The sequence below is a fragment of the Argiope bruennichi genome, chromosome 6, assembly GCF_947563725.1.
Source record: "Argiope bruennichi chromosome 6, qqArgBrue1.1, whole genome shotgun sequence".
Taxonomy (NCBI): domain Eukaryota; kingdom Metazoa; phylum Arthropoda; class Arachnida; order Araneae; family Araneidae; genus Argiope; species Argiope bruennichi.
Window position 1 is genome coordinate 53,940,899 of NC_079156.1, and position 24,031 is coordinate 53,964,929.

Consider the following 24,031-nt stretch of genomic DNA (forward strand, 5'->3'; position numbering starts at 1 on the left):
TCGTCTCGTCCAACCCATGTTTCCATGTAAAACTAGCGAGAATTGTCTCACCAAAACTTTCTTCCATATTCTCGAATAAGGATGTCATTCTGCTCTCCCCCCCTCCCATTCTCGCATAAAATTGTAGAAATGTGCAAAATATGATCCTTGGCATGAATTTAATATTTTTATTGCATCTCTTGTGTGATCCTTGTGAATCCTTCCTATTTCATTTGCCTATTTACTCCCCACCTGGGGATTAGCACCAGATACCTGAAAATTGATTTTAGATGCCTTATTTCCAAACGATTGAAACGAAAATTTGGCACTGTAATCGCAAGATCAAATACCAAATTTCATATGTTCACGTTCACTGTGTTTTTGAGCTATCTCGTTTACATGCTTGTGAACATAAAGACCGATACAGAATCAACACCGTGGTAGATCTGTTTTCAAATCTGAAAGGTATCTACACTTTAAGTCTGAAATCTGTGTTCGAAATTTTATCCATTTGGCTCTTTTTATTTTGTAGTTATTGCTTTAAATTATATTTGGATAGCGAGCAAACGGGCTTCCTTAGAATGGATTTTGCTCAAAATTTGATATAAATCTGAAAATTTAGTATAAAGACCATATGCCATATTTCGTCGGACTGTCTCAAAGCATTCTGTATTTTTAATTGTAACTGACAGGCATAATGTTAAAAATATATTTCGAACTCGGGGAGTTTGAAACATAAAGATTCGTCAAGAATTCGATTTCGAATTTTTTGGTGATTACGATACTTTCTATGTGCTTTGCATATGAGAAAGTAAAAAGAAAATGCTGACTCCTTCTATTCATTTGTTGAATCTTATTAAAAAGCTCAGGATATTTGTCTAATTAGAATTTAAGAGATTTTAGTGTATTAAAAACAACCCATTCGCCTCTCCGTGAACTGGAATTCTTATTTCAGATGTTGCAATCCCGTGAGGCATTACCAAATTACATGATTTTCAAGCTGCACAGCTTGTAAATGTTTCCAATGTAGTACAGAAAAAGGAATGAGTTTATGCATTTGCTTTAGTAGCTTGATTTAAATGTTTCTTATAATTATCAAGAGGAATTCAGAGATTTCATATACGAGAAAGAAAATTTATAAAAGTCGGATTTAGATATATTTTCCTAATATTAATACGTAGGAAATTTAAAAAGATGTATAGAAAAATTTTAAACTGCATGCAATTTCTCAAAAATGTTTATTATTTTTTTTTTCTTTTTTAAATATGCATTTTTAACATCTTTTTTGAGTGCTTAACGCATATGAAATTAGGAAATGCAAAGTTTTAATAGAGGAAAATGAATAGAAAGTCCCAATTTTTTTTGAAGGAATATAGATTTTTATTCATGTATAATATTGTGATAGTACTTAAAATTCGTATAACAATTTGTGATTTGAATAACATAATTCTGAGCACGTAATAACTATAGGGTAGAGATTAATACTTCAAAAATTTTATAAATGAAGATATTCCGAAAATTAAATGTAAATTTACTGAACGGCTTGTCAAGATTTTTTCTGAATAAAAATAATAATAATAAAACTTCCTTGCAGAAGAAAATTTTTATAGTAAAGTTGGAGAAGAAAGAAATTAACGTATTTAGAAGAAATTTTAAGAAGAAAAAGTCAAAATGAGCAGATTTTTAAGTAGTAGTAATGAAGTAGTCTGAAACGTCCGTTTAAGATTTGCTAACATTTGATTGTTGCCATTTGTTAATAAATTGTAAGAGTGATTTCTGTGTCACATACGTTAACTTATATAAACAGAGAGATAAAGAATTACCTTGAAAGTGTGCAATGTTAAAAATATATACAGTGGCTCAAAAAATTGAGAGTACACCTTACTTTTACTTGATAAATCCGACTTTCAATATAAATAACACATGACAGGGATGTGCAAACATGTTTCTATTTTTACACACAACAAATGGTTTAATTTAGAATAAAAATAACGAAAAATCAAAGAAAAACTTCTAAATTGAAAAGTTTTAGAAGCAATTTAAATAAACATACGCAGAATTTTGCCTCAAAAATTGAGAATGCATTAATGAAATTCTTGTAATATCCCGCATAGAAAGAAGGTGTCAGTATTTAGTTGCAGGTCTTTTGGTTTTTATAATGGCATCTAAACGTTGTGGTACCGATTCGACCCATTTTTGGTGGTATCTGTAGATATTTTACCCCATTCTTCTTGCACCACTTGTTTTAAATGGATTTTGTTTCTAATTTTGTGTTTTTGGACCACTGCTTCGAGTGTGGCCCACAATATTCAATGGTATTGATGTCGGGGTAATGTGGTGGTGTATGTAACTGTTGTTTCCAATGAAAAAGGCGCCATATTTTGACGTTTCGTGCATTCTATTTGGGGTTGTTGTCCAACTAGAAAATGAAATTTCCATCTAAACTTAAATTTTTAGCACTTCCCTTTAGATTGCTGCGAAGTATATCTAAGTAAACCATATCGTTTATAATGCCATCTATAAAAATTAAATTTCTTACCCCGAATGAAGCCATGCAACCTCAATTCATGACGCTTTCACCATCATGTTTAACTGTAGGACGTAAATTTTTAGGATCCAAAGCAGTATTAGGCTTTCCCCATACAGTACGATGGCTGTCACTGCCAAAAATGTTGAGTTTTCTTTCATTACTAAATATAGCTTTCATCCGAAGGTTATTGATCTTCACTTGATGAGTTTTTGCAAACTTCAAATGCTTTTTCTGAATTTGCAATCTGATGAACGGTTTCTCTCTAACAATGCGACATTTATATCCAGCTTGACTAATGGCGTTTCGTGCAGTTTCAGCACTAACACTTCTGCCTATGATTTGAAAAGTTTCTGCAACAAACTGGAAGAACCATATGGTCGCAGCAATCTAAAGGAAAGTGTTAAAAAAGTTTGGATTTGGATTGAAATTCCATTTTCCAGCAGGACAACGAGCCCAAACAGAATGCACGTAACGTCAAAATGTGGTGTCTTTTTCATTGAAAACAGCAGTTACACACACCACCACAGTACCCCGACATCAATGCCATTGAATATTCATGGGCCATACTAAAAAGTGGATCAAAAACTCGAAATTAGAAACAAACCCATTTAAAACAAGTGTTGCAAGAAGAATGTAATAAAATATCTTCAGATACCACCAAAAATTAGTCGAATCGGTACCATGACGTTTAGAGGCCATTATAAGAGCCAAAACTAAATATTGACATGTTCTTTCTATACGAGATATTGCAAAAATTTCATTAGTGTATTCTCAATCTTTTGAGACAAAATTCTGCGCGTGTTTATTTAAAATGCTTCTGAAACTTTTTAATTTAGAAGTTTTTCCTTGATTTTTCTTTATTTTTACTGTAAATTAAACCATTTGTTATGTGTAAAAATAAAAACATGTTTGCTCTTCCCGGTAATGTGTTATTTATAGTGAAAGTTGGATTTATCAAGTAAACTTAAGGTGTACTCTCAATTTTTTGAGCCACTGTATATATATGGATGATTCTTAACTGCTGAAGGAAAGGCAGAAATATTACAACTCAACTAATCAAAAGACTTTTCGAAACCGAAACTAAAGTCGGCGCTTACTTGAACGTATTGTAAACTTCGAGAAACGTTGGAATGCAAGTTGAATTGCAAATTTTGAACGGTAAGTTTTAATAGAAACTTTAATAATTTTTTAAGATGTTCTGGTATTTTTTAAAATAAAATAACGTCATAATTCTATATTTCTCTTGTGATCTATAAGTTATGATTAATTTTTAAATGTAATTACTAATGAAGTCTCTTTATTTTCATGTGTAGTAGTTAAATAATTAATGATTTAGAATATTCTATATAAAATATCAATCTATATTATGTAAAGTTCACGAATTCTATCATGATCAGTTCAAGAAGTTAAATCTTTACCTAAATCTGATGGCAGATGAGCAATTAAGAACTGAGATGTGGTATAACAAAGAACAATATATATATATATAAACAATGAATTCAAATTTTTATTTAAAATGATTATAATAATAATCTTAGTTTATATTGGACTAATTTTATTAGGAGATATTGAATTATTTCTATTTTAAATGAGTTGAATATATTACTTTTTTAATTGGATTATTTTAAATAAAAAGTTACTTTTTAAGGAATTATTTATACATATTGCATCTTCCTCCTTCACTTAATGATATTCATTTGATTACCTTAATTGTCATAACCATATGATTAACTTATTGTCTTAGAGATTTCTAATAATGATTTCTCTTTATTTGGATAAGTGATAAGCAGAAGAAATTAAGTAATTTGTTTCTAATCTGATATATATCCCTTATTAAAATAAACTTGGAAGAGGGATCTTAATGTTAATCTTGGTGTTATATTTTTAAACATATGATGAAGTACGTTCAAATATCATATCACTCCTTCTATTTTTTATTTATTTATTTTTCTCTCATATTTACTTATTTTGTTAATATTCAGCTAACGATAGCTCAGTTTCTGCTTATTTCAATTTTCCATTTATATTAAGAGGAATTGTAAAAGTATTATCATATGCATGTTAGAAATCTTTTTCTTACTCATAGTACAGATTCATAACATAAGATCTAAAGAAAGTTATTAACATTAAAGATTTCACATCCTTCACAGTGCTAATTTGTGGATTTTTTTAAAAAGAATTTCTGAAGTTGTATCATTTCCATGTCTTATCGTATCAATTTATGTACTCTAATATTTATTGCCAATGAGGGTAGTTAAAAATAGTTAACCATATAAGCAGTCTAAAAAGACCATTGATCGTATTTTCTAATTATATTGACAAAAAGTAAAAACAATTATTTCTTTCCTGTCTGGACTAAGTGTTAAAGTGGAATAAGTGTTTCATTTATTCTAAATATTAATGATATGATATGGTAAGCATTGGTTAAATTTTATATACTAATGCTTAAACTATTGCATTATGTAGATGGTGGTTGACTGAAACAAATAATCATTATTCAATTTAGAAATAATTCATAATTATTCTAGTATTAAACATTTTCTTCCATTTTCAAAATGAATTGAGTTAAAACAGTACATCAAATAATTTGTAATCCTTTCATGCACCTCAATTTTATGAAATTTAATGAATTTCTATTATTTATCTGTTGTTAACCAGTTTTCTTTTGTCCTCTCCAAATTAATTTTTTACAGGTAAAAAAAATTAGAAAAATTAAAAATTGTGTTTGATATAACAAATGATAAATAGATTTTTGATTATGATCAAATTTTTGCATATTATCTGAAAAATTAAATATTCTAAAACGGTCATTGTGAATTAATTTCTGAAGATTTTATTTATTTGTATTTTGTCTACTTTTTGGATTTAATCAAACACAATTGCTTCTTTATCATTTGTTTGATAGGATATTTGACTGTTTAATTGTTGACAGTAAATTTTTCAATATTTAATTATATTAAAAAATAATAAACATTTATATGTTACTTGTTATATTATATTTCAAAATAATATTTTTTATTCCTTCTAGGTTTTCAAAAGAGCCAAATATTTGAATACCATGAAAGTACAAGAAATATATGAGAATATCAATCTAAAACTTTTCCACAGCTTACTATCAATGTATTCTTGAATATGAAGTGAAAGTTTTCATTATATGGAAGTCAAGAATAATTATAGTTTGCCTTCTCATATAGTTGCACATTTAATGATTTAAATTGCCAAACACTTTTCCTAAATATGAATATGCAGCGACTTAATTCATCTTTTGATGTTGTTTTGCAGTATAGACAGGAAATAGATAAGCTTTCTGAAGTATGCATAACAAAACTTTATTCCGAAATAGAAAAGAAGAAGAACATATTGATGGAACCAAAATATTCTAAATATTTGGAACAACATATATATAATTTGTCATTACAGTTAAAACAGTTTGAAAAAGTTATTAGTAGTTTAAAAGCTCGACTATCTTCTGTTTGTACCTCAGGGCTTGCAGATGCCATTCAGTGCTCAGGAAAGATTCAAAATGAACTTTTGTATGAATGCAAATTATTTGAAAATTTCTTTCAAGCTTATGCATTTTGTGATGATGTAATACATTATTTAAAAGACAATGGAGTGACTATCATTGTTGCAGACAGTTCCTTTTGTTTTAACATGGTTTTACCACCTTTAATCCAAGTTATGTTCCCACAAAAATCTGTCATATCTTGTGAAAATTGTGATATTTTGAAACTGAGACTTAGTAATTGGTTATCTAATTTTTTGGGAGAAAAAATTAATACAAATTTATTTAATGAAAAAGAACTTGCTAATGACATGTTGTGTCTTAGTGAAAAACAATTGCTTAATTACTTTGTAGATAGTAGATTTGTTGTTAAGCAAGCAGTTGTTATTTTTAATGTTCCCTTGGTGAGATCAATTGAATCTGATCTTTTGCTTTCATATCTTCGAGATATGATTGTGGCCAATAAAGGTTCAAGATTGATTTTATTAATATCACCTCATGCAGATTTAAAGAATTATAAAAAATATTTCTCTAAAATAAGAAGTGGTGTTCAGGTATTGAAAACACCTTGCATTTCTTTTCCTGTCAAAACTGTTTGGAAAAAGAACTCTTTAACTCCTTCAGAAGACTATGTTTCTGAGGTTAATCATACTATCACGAGTATCCTTGCACTGCATGATTTTGGTGACATTTTAGCATTTCTTCCAGATTTTAATGATTTGAAACAAGCTGAGGAAATGCTGAGGAAACAATTAAAAAAATTTCATTATAATGATGTAGAGTATTTTTTAATTTATGAAAATGCCTCTTATAATTTATACAATAATCTCTTGTTTAGTTCAAAAAGAAAAGTTTTTCTTACAACTGACTGTTCTGAGGCAACTATTTATCCATCTGTGAAATTCATTGTTGATAGTGGCATTAGAAAATCTATGTTTTATGACTATTCATTAAAAAAGGAGGCTTTAAAAAATACTTTTATTTCCTGCCCAAAAGCTAAGCTGCGAAAAAATATGGCAGGGAAATTTGATAGTGGAATTTGTTATAGAATCTATAACAAGGAGAATTATATCATGGATATGCCAAAAAAAGATTGCCCAGAAATGTTAAGACTGAATCCCACCAATACTTTAATTAAAATAATCCAATATAGATCTGGCAAAACCTTGCAGTTTGTAGAATTCTTTCCAAATCATATTTTACATGATGTAGTAAATGATCTACAAAAGTATGAGGCCGTTAAAGGTAATAGTTTAACTCCAATGGGAAAAGATATGGGTAAGCTACCTTTTCAGTTAAAATATTCAAAATTAATTCTATTAGCTTTGAAAAAAGGATTTGCTTTTGAATCAGTGGTGCTTGTTGCATTCTTCTGCAATAAACAAAGAATTTTTTTCCGTACTGGAAATGAAATGCAGCAAAAATTGATTGATGCTATGAAACTTCAATTAACTGTAAATGAGAGTGATACCTTTTTGTATCTTTCCATTTATAAGGGCTGGATAGAAAATAATTTAAGCTCTGATTGGTGTAAAAAACATTTTATTAATCCAATTACCATGAAAAAAATACATTCTTTTGTGATAGAAATTTGTAATATTGTATATAATTGCCTTGGAAAAAAAATTATTTTGGAGTTTTCAGACTTTCAAAATTATTATTTGGACTTTACTGAAATCCTGTTTGAATGTTTTTATTCTGATTTATGTGTTTATACAGGCCATTTAAAAAGTGGTTATAGAATTTTATCATCTTCTCTCTTAGCTTCTATTCATCCAGAATCGGTGATTTATCAAACTGAAAGTAAGCCACAGTTTATTCTTTATGATAAAATGATTTGTAACAAGACAGTCATGTTATTTCATATTACAGTTGTGCCTATTGATATAATTATGAAGGCACTAATGAATGGTATGCTACCATATAAAAATGAAGACTTATTTGATGCAACACTAACATGCAGGACAATTGAGCCTGTTGGAGAAGAACTGATGAATGATTTGTTGCTTGGCCCAGATGGAAAAAAGCTGAGAAAAATTGAAGAAAGCATTAAAAAGGAATGTGGTAGTGATTTGATTTTTTTAGAAGTGTCTATAAATAAAGGATGTGTTTATGTTTATGCATTACCAGATTACATTGATTTTGCCCAGTGTTTAGTTCAGGATATTTTGAAAAGTAAATTTGATGGTATATTAAGTGAGAATCAGTTGGAAATTTTGGAACTTAAATATAATCAAAATAAAATTTGTTTTGAAATAAATTGGTCTAAAGGCGGTATAGCTACAAATCTGTATCAAAAATCTCAAGCTGAAATATTGAATACTTTTTATCAAGATCAGACTGACATAGACATTTTAGATAATATCACTGATGTCCAATATTATCCTTATCAATTATTTATTGCTTGGATAAGGCGTCCTTGTTCTGGAAAAGGTTATGTTAATTTTAATTCTGCAGAACATTTCAGGATTGCACGTAAATTAGCTTTGAGAAGGATTAGAATTTTTGGATGTGATATATTCATTCAAGCTAGTAACAAAAGGGAAAACCAGTTATACATTACAGGTTTGCCACCTGAAACAAATGCTAAAAAGTTAAAACAAGAACTACAGCTTTTAATACCTGATTCCTTGATTGATAGCATTGAATTAGAATATAAGCCTCCATTTACAATGACAGAGGATGATATAATTGCATTAAGATCAATGATAACTGATGTATGTAAAGAATTTACTGTTCTTGGTGATTTTGATGTGACTGTTCCAAAGCCAAATCCCAAAGATCTTGATATGATACTCTATATTGATATGCTTGATAATGAAGCATTGACTTTGATAGCTGAGGTATTGTCTGGCATTGTTGTAAAAAATAAGAAATTCTTATCTAAAATTCTTTATAACCTTGTTGTTAAATGCAATAAAGAACTTTGTAAAGTTCTAAAGCATGCTTTCATTGCTGAATTGGAACAGGTCAAACAGTATATTAAAAATTTTTCTGAAAATGATGATAATTTAGAAATTGGTTTCAGTATTGATTTAGAGAGTGAAGAGAAAGCATTGATTAAATTATCATCAAATAATAATGAAATATTGTCTTTTTTGCATAGGAAAGTTAATGATTTATTAGCAGGAGATATGTTAAGTTCAGAAACAATCAAGGATTTAGAAAATATTTTTTTCTATGGTGGGCAAGTATGGCTTAAGAATTTAGAACAAGCTGAAAATGTACATATTGTGGTAGATAATAAAATGAAAACACTTACTTTATATGGATCTCATGCTGCCTGCGATAAAGCTAAATACCAAATTGCCCTGTTTCTTGAAGATGCTGAAAACCATGCGATGCAGACTATTTCTCTAACTACAGAATTAAATAGTAGTATGTTATTAAAAGCAATCATCAAAAGATATGGTGTGAATTTGGATAATTTTATTCAATCTTGTGATCTACATTCAGCTACCTTGGATATTAAAGCACATCTGCTACTTGTTCGAGGCAGTGCAAAAAGTATTGAAAAAGTAAGCATTAAAATTTCTGTACAGGAATGATAGATTATTAGAAAAAAAAAGATATTAGATAAAAACAAACATTAAATAATAATTTGATGCATTTCAAATAGTTTATTATCTTTTTATTATATAACCCTTACATTCACATTTGCTAATAATTTCATAAGCAATTCCAAAAATGTAATTAAAAAAAAATCCTATTTCATTAGATTATTTCTTATAGAGTTCTTCAAAAGGACTATAGTGTAACTGCTAAGCTTAACTAATTGTTTTGAGGTTTTATTGGAATTTTGTGTTTATAGTTGTGGCACATTTTAAAAAAATTGATATAGGCAATATCTTTTTATTTAAATTTCCAAATATTAAATTGGTCAAAAGTATACATGCATATTAACAGCTAAAGGATAGACCAAATTCTACTGAACATACAAAGGGTCCATGCATGAAAGCATTTAAACATTAAGCTAGCCATTACCATCTTGAACAAAATACAAGTGTTGTGCTGGGCTTACCTCCCTCCTTATAATTTGTCTTAAAGAAAAAATGGCATAAAATGAATTGAGACAGATTAAGCCCTCGACATGCCATTCAAAAGTTTTTCTGTGTTTAAGTATTACTGTGGCAATTTTTTATATTATTAAAAGTATGAAAAAAATATCCATCTGCTTCTAAATATATTCTGGCTTGTTGAATATATCTGAAATGCTGTCCGTCAAGTTTCCTTCTGCTTAGAAATTTTTTTAATATTAAGAAAATTGGGAAAACTTTTAATTTGAATTACATTTGTTTAGGAAACGAGTTAAAGTATTATGGCAGGATTTCTCAAACTATTGCAAAAGTGTAATAATCATCGCTAAAAATATATTACATTTTTTGTGAGGGGAGGGGAGGGTTATAATTTTTATTCAAAAAATTAAAAAGATAGTCCAACTGTATATAAATGGGTGTCTCTTTTCATGCTTTATTTAAATTTTTATTATTATGATAAATATCCCTCCTCTTTAATTGGTATTAATCATAGTGGCCTCACTTGTCGTATGGTATTACAACTGTGGGGTAATGATTTTTCTGAAATTTAGAAAATGAATGTTGGATAAGAGACATATTTTTTATTTTGGAAAGAAACACATCAGCTTTTAGATATTTCATATGAAAAAAAACTCATGAAAGAGTTAAAAAAAAAAAAGATAATATGCAAATTTTAATTTACATAAAAAGATGGAACTTCTTAAAAAGTTATTAAATTTTTAATGCATTTCAAAACATTTTTGCAAAATTAGAATTTCAGTCATGCATTTAATTAAACGTAAATATAGAACATTTATTCGTTTTAAATATGACTTATGTTTGAAATAAATGAATATAAAGTCTGTCATATTAAATTTTGCTACAATGAAACAGGCTTAGTTATTAAATTTATATATATAAGAATTTGAATTTAAATTTATATTTATAAGAATATATCTTATTTGCTGTCATGTATTTATTACCCACTATTTACATCAGTATAAATTATATTTTCATTATAATGTAAAAATTTCATTTATGAACATAACTGAGTAATATGTTTCATATTTTAATTATAAAACTCCATTATATGTTAGTTATTTATTTGAAAATAATTTTATGTATATAATATGTTATATAATCTTGATTCATTTTGCAAAAGTTTAAATTCTTATTATATTCAATTTTCAAAAAGTTTAATATCTTATTATAGGATGATAAGATGGAAGAAATTAAATGGTACAATAGCAACGTTGCCTCTAGTACCAGACCTGAGTAGGAGAATGAATATTCATGAATTTGAATGGACTTTGATTAGCTGCCTAGCTTTTCAATAAACACTGTTCTAAAATGAATTATCAGTAGAATCTCCAGTGAATTTCTGATCCAGAAATTTTACTAGTATTTTAGGTAGTAAAAAAAAAAAAAAAAAAAAATACACTTTGTATAGTATCTACACTATCAGTATTTAAGTATATCAGTATCAGTATAGTATCTAGACTATCAGTATTTAAGGATATTTCTCTCATAAAGTAAAATAATCTTGGAATGATATAACAGTTCGTAATAAATTTGGGGAAAATATCAACATTTTACAAATTTAGATATCTTGATTTGTAAATAAAAGAAGGAAAGAAAAAAAAAATGAGACTCTATGCTTACATTCTGGCTACAATATGCCTGGTGATAAACAAGCAATAGTAACATGAATTTGATATTTGAAATAAAAGAAGTTATCTCAATGATACATTCAGATTTTTTTCAGTTGTAATTAAATGCTTTGTTATTTACTTTCTCTACATATTTTTAAAATTGAATACCTTCTTTTAAATAAATATCCCCAATGTGTATTGTAAACAGTATTTTTTAATAGTTCTTATGTTGAATATTTTCATAACTCTGATTTCCACAAAATAATGCTAATCAAAACTTTGTTGGAAATAGGTTTCTTCATCTCTACTAGGTTCTTACCTGTCATTCTTACAATGCTGAATACTTCACCTTATAAATCATAAATTTTTTGATAAGCACTTCAGTCTGAAGATTCAAATAGAGGATAGAGAGATTAATGTGTTGCATGTTGTATTTCTTTCTTAGAGTAATTATTTAATGAATGTTTCTTTATGTATGTAATTACAATTTTTCCACCAGTATTTGTGGAACAGTGGTAATCTTCCTGCTTTCAATAAAAAATCACATGCTTTTTTACATGTTTCATAAAGAAATATTTTCTCATTTCAAAGGATGTGTTATCAATATATATTAAAAATATATTCTGTTATATTAATAAAAATAAAAATAAGTAAGGAGAAGCTTGTCACTGGTTATTATATGAATTAAATGATGATAAAAATGTTTTTATTATAAAATCTTCCATAGTGAGAAATACCTAATGTTCTTAGAAATACCTGTACCTTTTCACAGACTTAGTTAACTGATATTTTTAAATTTGTAACAAGTGTAACTATGAATATTTTTTTATGAAACTCATAATAGGAATACATTCAAATATTTTTCTTTTAAAAGGCAGAAGAGTGTATTAAGGCATTATCTAATGAATTAGATATAGTCATCCCTGATGTGGAACAGTCGCATGAAATCTGCCCAGTTTGTGTCTGTCCAGCATATAATTTAACTTTTCGTCTTGAACACTGTGGGCATTTATATTGTCTTGAATGCATACAAGCTCTAGTTGAACAAGCACAGTTTCCTCTTCGTTGTTGTGCTGAAGTAAGGATCAATTTTTTCTTTTCATTTTTTTATGTATAGTGGTCATGATGTCTATTATAAAGATTTGTAAACTTGAATCAATTGATTTGAAATTTATTTAGTTTCAAAGTGTGGAATTCTCTTTTAATTCTTTAAGTACTTCCAAATACCATTCAGCTTTCAGCTTCATTTGAAAACATTTCAAACAATTAATAATGACTGACTTATATAGATAATTATTATAAAAATCACCTTATGTAACTCCTCTTTAAAAGTTGTGGGAAAACTTTAAGATAAAATTAAAAAGAACATTAAGCTTCTTTTTAATTTGCAAATTATCATCCAGTTTTTAAATCAGTCATATATGACTTGTATAAATTTTTCAAATAATAAGGGGCTTCATTTGCTAGTTCTCATGTTTTTTAAATTACATTTTACATTGAGTCAAAGCAAAATTATAGGTCATGTCAATATTAAGTAGAATGATTTATATTTCAAAGTACAATGTTCAGAAATGATTTATTCAATATATAGTTTTTACTTAATTTCATAATTTTTTATGTGCACTCAAAATAATGCACATAAATGTGCACATAAAATTTAATTCTGTATCTCAATCGTTGAACTTGAAGCAAGAAGTTTAGAAATTTTTAGTAATAAATGCCGCCTTTCCCTATTTCTAATAGAGTTACTATTAGTAAATGCAAACAACTTTAATTAACCATATTCGTATTCTAAGGACAAACGGTTAACCAATTAATTGTTCACTCTGTAACTCTATTTTCTTCATTTTAAACAATCATAAATGCAGAGATAAATGCTCCGATTTGAACTACTTGAACTGTATCATTTGTTTAGATCAAGACAGGAAAAAAAAAAGTATTTGGAGCAGAAACTTCTTTTTTTTATTATTAAAATTTATAAGCACTAGTATCAATTTATGCCTGTACTCACAATTTTTTTTAAACTAGTTTACTTAACAATAGGTCGAAAACAGAAGCTATCAAATGAAATACTTAATATTTTGTGTCTTCTCAAAAATTAAAATTTCGAAATAAGAAGCTCATAAAATTCCAAATTGTTAGAATGGTTCAATGACTGTATCCTAACAAATTTTATGCTTTACTGCACTGGATGATTATGCTGATTATGTCCCTGCTAATTTATTTTTATGTGTATGCCAACCAATAACTTGTTGTGATTCAGTAATAGGTGATTTATATTGTCTGATGGTAATGTTAGATATCTTGTGTAGTTAGATTCACATAATTTTGCCTCCCAAGAAATATATTTATCTTTATTAAGTTACAAAATTATATTATAAATTTAATTATATTAAGTTACAATTTTTTTTTATTTTGGTGTTATAGAAATTATCAATAAATGGAAAATCCTCTACTAATTTTTCTAATTATAGTCTTTTTTAAAAGCATTGCAGATATGAACTGCTTAAATTAATCAAAATCACAGTATAACTTAGTTCATGGGTTTAAATTCTTTGATTTTAAAGGTTCTATCATTTACAAGATACATATTTTAAAGACTACAAGATCTTTTATTTTACTTTATTTTCAAATAAAATATTTTATAAAATTCCCTTTTAAAAAAAAAAAAGATATTATTTATTTGCCTTTTTTTAATTCCTAGAATTGCTCTAAAGACATAGTCGTAAAAGATATCAGGAAAATTCTGAAAGATGATTCTGTTAAGATCAAGACTTTACTTGAAAAATCCATGAAGGATTATCTTGAAAGGAACCGAGAGAATATTTTTTATTGTCCAGCCCCTGACTGTTCAATGTTTTTTTATAAAAAGGAATTATCAGATAAAGTGAACTGCCCTCTTTGTAAAAATGACATTTGTACCAAGTAAGTATCTAAATTTTAAAAGAAATGATTTTAATGTGAATTTTAATGTTTTAATCAATTTCATTTTTATTTTAAATGCATGCTAAAATTCGATGCATTGATTATTCCGAAAAAAATTATCTGTTCTCAATTTATAATGGTGAAAAATAAATAAATTGAGCAAATTTATTAACTCATATTGAACTTTAAATTTCAAGTGAGACTATTGAGTTTTAAAATCTAATAATAAGAGTTAGTTAGTGAAAGTAAGTTTATGCAAATAATAAATATTTTGTAAGATTTCAAATTTTGATTTAGTTGAAAGTAAGAGGAAGTCATGTCTTAAAATAGGGTGATACAATATACATATGTTTAACCCTTTCTAGGGCCGTGGGAAGTATGCTTCCCACCAAATTTTTCAATCTTTGTATGAAATTATGTAGGTTGGCATAAGTTCTGTCAAATTTTTTTAGTAAGTCAAAAACTTAGATACTTCAGTTCTTTATCTCAGACAAAATGATGTGTCTTGATTTGTTACTTAATTATTAATTAACCAAATTAATTAATCAAATTAAATTTATCTAATCAGCAAGCTAAATGAATCCTTTTTCTTTTTCTAATTTCAAGCCTAAAAATATTTTAACATAATATGACTAGAAAAAAATTGCCATTTAAAGGGTTAAACCAGTAGAGATGTTACATTTTATAGACATTTTTAAATGCTTGTATGATTTCAATATATAGAAGATGGAGATTTCTTGGCTGAAGAAGAAAGAAATCTCAATTCTAAATCATTTTGATTTTGAATCTTTTTAATCAGGAAATGTTTCATTTCATATTATACATAAGCATTGTTTGGGATGAAAATATTTCATGTCAATTTTTAGTTTAGTAATACAATAATATAAGAATTATTTTCGTGTGTTTTGTAATTTAGATTTTTATAGCATAAATTAAGCTTTGAATTTTACTATCAGTTATTTAGGTTTATTAAAGTATTTTCAAGATTTGCTCATAATCATTGTCCAGAAGAAAAGAAAAAATAACACGTCTGTAAAGAGAGAGAGAAAAGAAAATTCTAGCTTTTTGAATATATTATTAAATCAGTTTCGTTGATTTAGCATTGTAAATTTGTTTGTGATAAAGATAAAATGAGCAATTTTAAAGACTGGAAAGCAATTTTAATTTTTATGTTAAATAGTTTACCTGAAAAAAAAATGTTGCACATAAAATTTTTCTATTAGCCTTTAATGTGAGGCTTTTTTTTTTTTTAATTACGTGGTAACAATATCAGTCATTAGTAATTTCTGAACACTTTATTTAATTAGAAATAAAATAGATATTTTAACTGGATAATGATTTTAAAATATAAGACAATTTCTCTAAAAGCCATACAATATCTCCACTCCAGTTGTGACCCATAGCTGTTTTCAAAACTATTAGAGATGGCTACAAACTTCCCATTAAAATGATGCTTTATATGATATAAAGATTTAAATTTTATGTTGTTTGAATCAATAAAGATTTTGCCATCTAGAAAAATCTAAATTTCAGTTCAATCATCCGACCTTATTAGTCATGTTTAGTAAAATTTTTTGGATACTAATATTTTCTTTTTTTAAAATTCATTCTTCATTTATTAAAACTGACAAATTTGTGAAGCTTTGAATTTCAATATTTGAAAACAATAAGCTTGGGGGAAATGATATTCAAAGCTATATAATTTGGTCAATTTTAGCTACAGAACAGTGCTAATTTTTAATTTAAGATGTTAAAGTATCAAAAGCATTAGATTAATAAGACAAGGTATTGTATGAAAATTAAAATCTCATAATTTTTTAGATCTACATTCATTGACAAATAGTATAAATTATAATTCTTTACTTGATTCTGAGCATTTCTCTGCTACTAGCATGTGTTTTTTTTTCAATAATAGATAATTATTAGATAGAATGGAAACTAGATATGTACTATAGGGTGAAATAAAAATGGACTTAAATTTTTTTAATATATATTTTAGTTTGGTAATAGGGTGAAAAATCTGCCTTTTACAGATTTATTTCAATTTTTTTAAAAAAAATTTGGTTGCAATATTACACAAAGTGCTGCTAAAAGCTTGAAATTTGTAAAAAAATTGAAATAAATAAATAAAAAAATGGACAATTTTAAAAAGGGCTTTTAAAATTTTTTCTTAGATTTTAATTTGGTAATAGTGGAGAAAAGTTAATTTATAAGTTAAAATTTTTTTTAAAAAATTCGGGTTGCAATACAACAATATCACAAGGTGCAGCAAAGAGCTTAAAGTTTGTAAAAAATTGAAAAATTATAAACTTTTATAAAATATTTTTATGAATTTTTCATTTATATTATATTACAAAAGATGATTTTAAATACATATATAAGTGTCACAATTGGAAAAATTATTAATTAGAAAGTATAATGATAATAAAAATATTTTTTATGTCAAATTTTGTGTTTCTTCTGTATTTTTAACGATTATAACTTAATGATTACAAATGTTACAGCTGCAAAATGTTTGTTGCTACTCCATCGCCTCATTAAACTGTTTTTTTCTTAAATTAAATTCGGGCATATTCATATGTGAATCAATTTTTGCTCTTATGTATCCTCCTCTTGCGATTGAACCACAGATATTTTGAGCCGATTTGGTCACCAGTTTCACAGCTCTTTCCACTGCTTTCATGTGACAAGAATAGCGTGGAAAGTAGATAATCGAGTTCCCTATATTATTTGGTTCAGCTTCAAATGCCTTCTGTATAAAGTCTTTGAGAGAGTCACTCGAAACATGTTTTAGCAAGGGGGGTTCAGTTATGTCATTTTCAAGCTATGAGATAATGTCGATATAATCCTTTGAATTGAAGTTTATTTTGGGGACTTTAAACTTCCTGACTCTGTCTTTATTTACTGTTCTTGCTTTTAAATCAAGACGTAAACCAAGTTTTCTTTTAATTTTACTTTCCTCATTTATCATGGACAAAAGCATATTTTCTGAAGCCTATTTCTACCTATACTAGTACCTATTTCTTTGAATAATCTGGTTTATAACCTTCTTCAGATCATCATAGTGTGAATATGAGACAAGATTAAAAAGATGTTTGGAACCATAAGTACATGAAGGTTTTAACTTAATATTAAACCCCACAGTTACCAGGGAACCCCACCCCTAGTAATTTTATCTCTTCTTGTCTCATATCTGTTTGGTTCTGTTGGATCTGCTTGGTTTGTCTTTTTTTTTAAAGAACACTATTGTTCTTCGCCATAGTCATTGTCGCAAGTAATCGGTTCTGCTATCTAGTATTTTTTGTCCTTGATTAAAATTAACTATTCTCTGTAGTTCTTTACTCTTTCTTGCTTCTTTCTTTCTCATAGTGCTTGTGGTAGCAATATCAATATTACCTATAACTATTTTCCTGTTAGAGCATTGATCGTTTAGAATCTTTCTTTTTTTCCCCCCATAACTTGATATTTTTTTCTTCTTTTATTCAAGTCAGCAATATCAAATAAACTTCTAGCTTCTTCTCTAAATTCTGTGAGGTTGGAATCAAACGTATCTTAACATTTTCTGCTTTTAGACTTTAATAAATTCCTGTATTTAGCATGATAAGCTTTTATTATTTGTGAAATTCTTTTGCTAAAAGCAATGTGAATAGAGGATCTGGACCATATTTGTTCTATTATGGGAACTAATGTGTCACATATTTCACTTACAGAAGGATCTTTCTCTGAAGCAATTTTGAGGTTATGCCTAATATAACAGTAACACTAAATCCGTAATTAGTGAGTTCAACTTCAAACAAATCACCAAATTTCTCAAAAATAGAACACTCCTATATTGTCTTTACTAATTTAGACAGAGCCATTTTAACTCACAACAAAGCACACAAACTAAGTTACGTTAATCAGTTAAATAAATAGACTCGGTGGAGACGCCAACTCAACTGCAATTCGGCAAAGCTCCTGATTTGAAACCAGCCCTGTCCTTATCACTGGACACAGACAAATCTCTGCCTTACCTCAATAATAACTGCTCTGGCGATGACTCAATGCCATGTCATTGCAATAATAAAACTGTTTTTATGCTTTTATTCATATGACAATGCCTATTTGAAGCCTTTTATTTCATAATTGTGGCGCACAAAAATCCTTAAAAAGTTGCATAAAAGTAGTTTTATGAAACTGTAACGTCCTTGCGGCACCTCGAGATGTACTTTAATAAAGTTCATGATTTTTATTTATCTTATCTATACCAAAAGGCAACTTTTCCACGCCATTACAAATTAAAAATCGAAAATGGATTTTTTCATTCCACCCTAATTTACAATCATTTAGTATATGTTTCATTCAATTAAGAGGTTAAAAGTTAGTATATAAGTATTCTTATAGTGATTTTCTACTTTTTGTATGTATGTTTTCTGCTAATTTATGTAGCTGAGGCATTTAGAAATTGTAAAGTTTTAAAAATAGTTTGGTTAAAAAAACAAAACAAAAAAAAAACTTTAATTTCAGCTACATTATTTGAATAAAGAAAAAAAAAATTAAGTATAATAAAATTCACTGTTGCATGTATGAGAAAACAAATTTATGTTTCTTTAACTAAAGTTTTTAAAATTTATTTTTATTTAAGGTGCAATGTCATATATCACGGAGGATATACTTGTGATATGTATCAGAATTCAAAGAAAGACCCAGACTATTCATTTAAGGTATTAAATGTCTTTTTTTATCTCTTCTTTTTTTCTAAAATAAAATGTTTAATTGGATGAGTTTTAAAATTTCATTTTGAAATAACATTTTTTATACATGTAATTTATTTTCAATTTTTTTAAATATATGGAGATAGAATTACAAATACTTTGTTAATGGAATTGCATTTTAATTGCATAATTCAATAATTATGGAAAAGTAAGACATTCTTAATTAAAGTAACTTGTTTAGGGAGAAAAAAAAAACTGATTTCACCTGAAACTGTCAAACCACAACAACATTTAGTTCATTGAATTTATAATTTAAAATTTTATCAGATAAGTTTGTTTCTATTGCTAAGTTTTCACTCATGTTGATAAAATAGTTTTTCTGAAAAAAAAAAAAATCTTAAATCTAAAAGATAAGAGGGGGAAAAAAATTGAAATCAAATTAAAGTGTAAAATTTGCTAGTTTAACGTATCTTTATCATTACTCAGTCAGTTTATAGAGCACTGTAATATTTTGATAAATTATTTCACATTTTTCATTTCATTTTACCATTTATTTCACAAACATGAATGCATGATGAAATAAAAAATGCAGCCGAGAGGTTATAAAATAATGAATTGTGCCAAACGTTGAGAAGTGAAATAATATGATGAAATGAATAATAAAATGAACAAGTTTATACTAAAAGTGCTCAATATATTAAAAGTATTGTAAAATTATTGCATAAGAGAAAATTAACCAATCTCAAAAATGATAAGATTCAGTAAAGCTGAAATAAATATTTATAATTAAATGTGTTTTATCTGAGTTCAGTTTAAAAAAAGTATGTAGTAGGTCTGAAACTACTATATGGCCCATGATCTAGGGACCCAGAGCAAGGAGAAAAATATTGATTTTTATTTTAAATACTTAAACCTTTTAAACCAATATTTATGTTTTCAAATGGAGAAATTATTTATTAATTAGAAACAGAAATATTTCTAATAAATAAAAAATGACACTTCTGAATGCATCGATGATTAACCCTTATGTTGTCAACTCTACCACCAGATGACATTCCTATATAGATGAGACTAGAGATTTGTTAAAATGTATTAGAAAGACAATGGCACTCACGAATATGGTCTAATAGAATCCTGTAGTTAAATGTTCTAAATGAACATAACTACAGGATCTATAAACATAACTACAGGATTCTATAACATAAAGTATAAAATGGCTAATCAAAGACTTAAATCAATGTTTTTTTTTAATCAAGAGGATAAATTAATGATTAAATGTAATATTAATGTCTATATTATTGCAGGAGAGTTTCCAGCAATTGTGTAGTACTGGCCACCTTTGGCGACCATCGGTTTGCGAGTATTAATGATCACTAAAATTTTCAATTAAATATTTTGTCACTTGATCTCTTAATAGCTTTTTCTGCAGAATATTTTAAGCTTCAGATTTTGATAGTTATATAATTCAGTCATAATATTATGTGGGCTTTAAGCAGTTCTGTTCATTGTATTACTTATATCTCTTTAATTTTCTGTCAGTGCCCATAAAATTTCACCTTTAAATTAGAGTGGAAATGTTAAACTGCAAGTGATATAAAAGCACTTTTTACTGAAACCAACCATATCTTTTTTTTAAAATATGAAAATTGAAAGCAAAGTCGATCGGCATTAAAGTTGTATGTGCACTCCAAATAATTTTTGTAATTTATATTATAATTTAAAGAATTATTTTTGTATTAATAAATGTACTTATGAAAAAATTATGAAGTTTTAATTTTACACAGTCCATTTATTCTAAGGAATCATATTCTGCTAAATACAACTTTCAAATAAATAAGTAAACGTTTCTATTTTCTGCAATCAAATCTGACCGATTTATGAAGTTTTTATGTATCAATTTTAGAACAATCCACTTTTTCATAATTATAGGCCAATTACTGTTTAAAAACCTTGGCCGAAGATTGGTGTATCTTCTTTATACTACTTATGCCATTAAAATGGTTTAAAATCGCTAGTTTTTATAGAAGATTGATATTAAAATTTCTTAAATTAGTCTATGTTAGTGATAAATTTAGTTGATTGAATTTTTATTTTAGAATATTTTGTTAAATATAATTCAAAAGGCAAAGGACCTATGTAAAAATTTAAAATTTGAAAAAATAAATTTTCTGCTATAATATTTACAGAAGTTATAGCCGAAAAACGCCGAAATTTTGCTTAATTTTTAATTAATGAAAATTCTAATTAAAAATTTAAGAAAATCACTCCAAAGTGCACTTTTTCAGCCTCCTAGGTGTACACATGCCAAATTTGGTAGCTGTAAGTTGAACGGTCTGAACGCCAACAGACACACAAACATTTAGTTTTATTATAAGTATACATTAAGAAATTTGAATGTAAAATTTTTTGAAAACTTTCTGTTTGATTAAACAATATGAAATTTCTTTAATTATTGAGAAAATGATCAACTATAATTAAAATAAATAGATAGTTAAGATTGAAGAAAAAGTGAAGCTGAATTAATATCTGTTGCTTCTAGGTTCACAAATTCCTGGGTATACCCTGGTATATGGTACTTCTCTTGGATTCTAATAGCAATATGTTGATAATAAAATAACATAAAAACTTTATACTTTCACTTACACATAAAACTTATAACTTTAATACTTTCTTAGATATGTTAAAGATAACTTGTACTTAGTGTAAAGATAACTTAGTAGGACTGCTTAAAGCCTTCTTAAGCTTTAAACATTAAAAGTTTAAAAAATTGTGGAACATTTTTTTACATGTATATTATATGAGCAACTTTTTGAATTTGGAAGATCATGATAAGGTAAATAAAACTTGATGATTTCTTCTCTAGAATTAGATATGTGTTTACCATAGGTTGATAATTTCCATACTAGAATAAAGCATATGACAGCACTGCTTTTTGCATATGCAAAGTGGGTTTTTGGTGAATTTAAGCCTCAAAATAGAAATAAACATTATTATGTGTAGATTTTGATTACTTAAGCTCATTTTTCTGCAAATAGAAGCAAAATAAAAACACTTGAAGGTATTTTTAGTTGCTTTAAAGGCTGTTAAAAATTATGTAGAAAGATATTAATATCTTTCTTGATAACTTTGTGTGATTTTTTTAGTATCGTATTCCTTTTTCTAGTGCTTACTACAATTTAGGATTATTAAAATGTTTAGTGAAATTAAAATTTTTGATAATTACACTTACAAGTAAATGATTCACAGAAAAAGAAATGGCTATTATGTTTCACATCACTCTTGTAAATCAGAAGCACCCTTTCAGTAAATAGTTATTTGTCTTAAATCACGATAAATTTATTTTTTAGGTATGGCAAAAATCTACTGTGCAATGTAAGCAATGTCCAAGATGCAAAACTGCTATTGAAAAAATTGCTGGATGTAACCGTATGACATGTAGTTCTTGTAATGGAACATTCTGTTGGATATGTTTGCAAGCATTTGCCAGTGATAATGAAGTTTATAATCACATACATTCTGTTCATAGAGGAATGTTATTTATTTAAAATAATATTTAATAGTCATATCTGAAAAGTTATTAAAATAATAATAAATGATACCTTGCCGAAAGCCTTTTATAATGAATTATTTTTTCATAAATTTTAAAGCTTTATAAAGAATAATTCATTATGAATTAGTCATGTGAATTATGACATGAAAATCTGATTAATCCACATGCATGTCTATGTTCATACAATAGTTAAATATAAATATATAGCTTACAAATAATTCTGAACTTGCATATATTGGAACAATTTTTCTTAATTTGTTATTCAGCATAATTATATTAATTTTTAAAAAAATTGAGCGATTTGATAAATTTGTCTTTCAGGTGTGGCAGAAAACTACTACTCAGTGTAAGCAATGTCCAAAATGCAAAACAGCAATTGAAAAAATTGCTGGATGCAACCACATGACCTGTGTTTCTTGCAAGGGATCTTTTGATTGGGTGCGTCAAGGAATTGCACCCTCAAAATGAGTTTTATTTTTTTAAACGTTCTCATACTTGCATAAAATAGCATTGAGTGTACATGAAAAGAATTCCAATTTTATTAGTGCATATGTAAATTCTTCAACTTGATTCTACTCATCGATTATTAATTATATTTGTTTCTGATTGCATAAAATTTCTAATAAGGGATTAGATTTTGAAATTACCAAGTATTAATCCTTTTAATATGATCTTATAATTAAAATGATTAAATGTACTAATTTTTTTTATTGTTTTAGAACAAGTTTTATCTTAACTTTTAGCTTTATAATTGAAAATTTCTGCGATTCACAATTTTTGATGACAATATGTTATTTTGTGATTTTATATGTATTTAAGTGCAGAAAAAAAAAAAGTCATTGTATATGTTTATTTTAATAAGATTGATGCTCCTTACTATGGCTATTTTTATTGTGTGTGTGTGTAATATATGAGTTCCAATTTGCATATAATACAGAAATCTATGGATAATAAAAAAATTACCAATATTATATTATATATATAAATGCTTTTCCAATAGGGCCTTTATTTTAAAATAAAATTAGCAAAAATTCTTGATGAAAGCTTAAGGAGATACACCAGGGTTAAGTTATTTCAAATTATAAGAAAATAATATACCACTATTTTTCAAGAATTATACGAAAATTAGGATTTTTAAAAAATCTGTTAATATCATCGCTAATGAGCAATAATAATCACT

The 24,031-nt window shown here is 27.0% G+C and overlaps 1 protein-coding gene across 2 annotated transcripts; it reads left to right on the forward strand.

Moving 5' to 3' along the window:
- The first annotated feature begins 3,583 nt into the window (after nt 1–3,583).
- Nucleotides 3,584–23,635, forward strand: LOC129972642 (uncharacterized). Of its 2 annotated transcripts, none has more exons than XM_056086853.1 (6): nt 3,584–3,667; nt 5,538–9,532; nt 12,557–12,760; nt 14,387–14,607; nt 19,232–19,310; nt 23,173–23,635. In XM_056086853.1, the coding sequence occupies exons 2-6, from the start codon at nt 5,747–5,749 to the stop codon at nt 23,317–23,319; spliced, it is 4,437 nt and encodes a 1,478-aa protein (XP_055942828.1). In that variant the 5' UTR covers nt 3,584–3,667; nt 5,538–5,746; the 3' UTR covers nt 23,320–23,635. The 2 variants fall into 2 exon arrangements, with proteins under 2 accessions (XP_055942828.1, XP_055942827.1); XM_056086852.1 differs by having other exon boundaries at nt 22,649–23,306.
- Nucleotides 23,636–24,031: the final 396 nt, after the last annotated feature.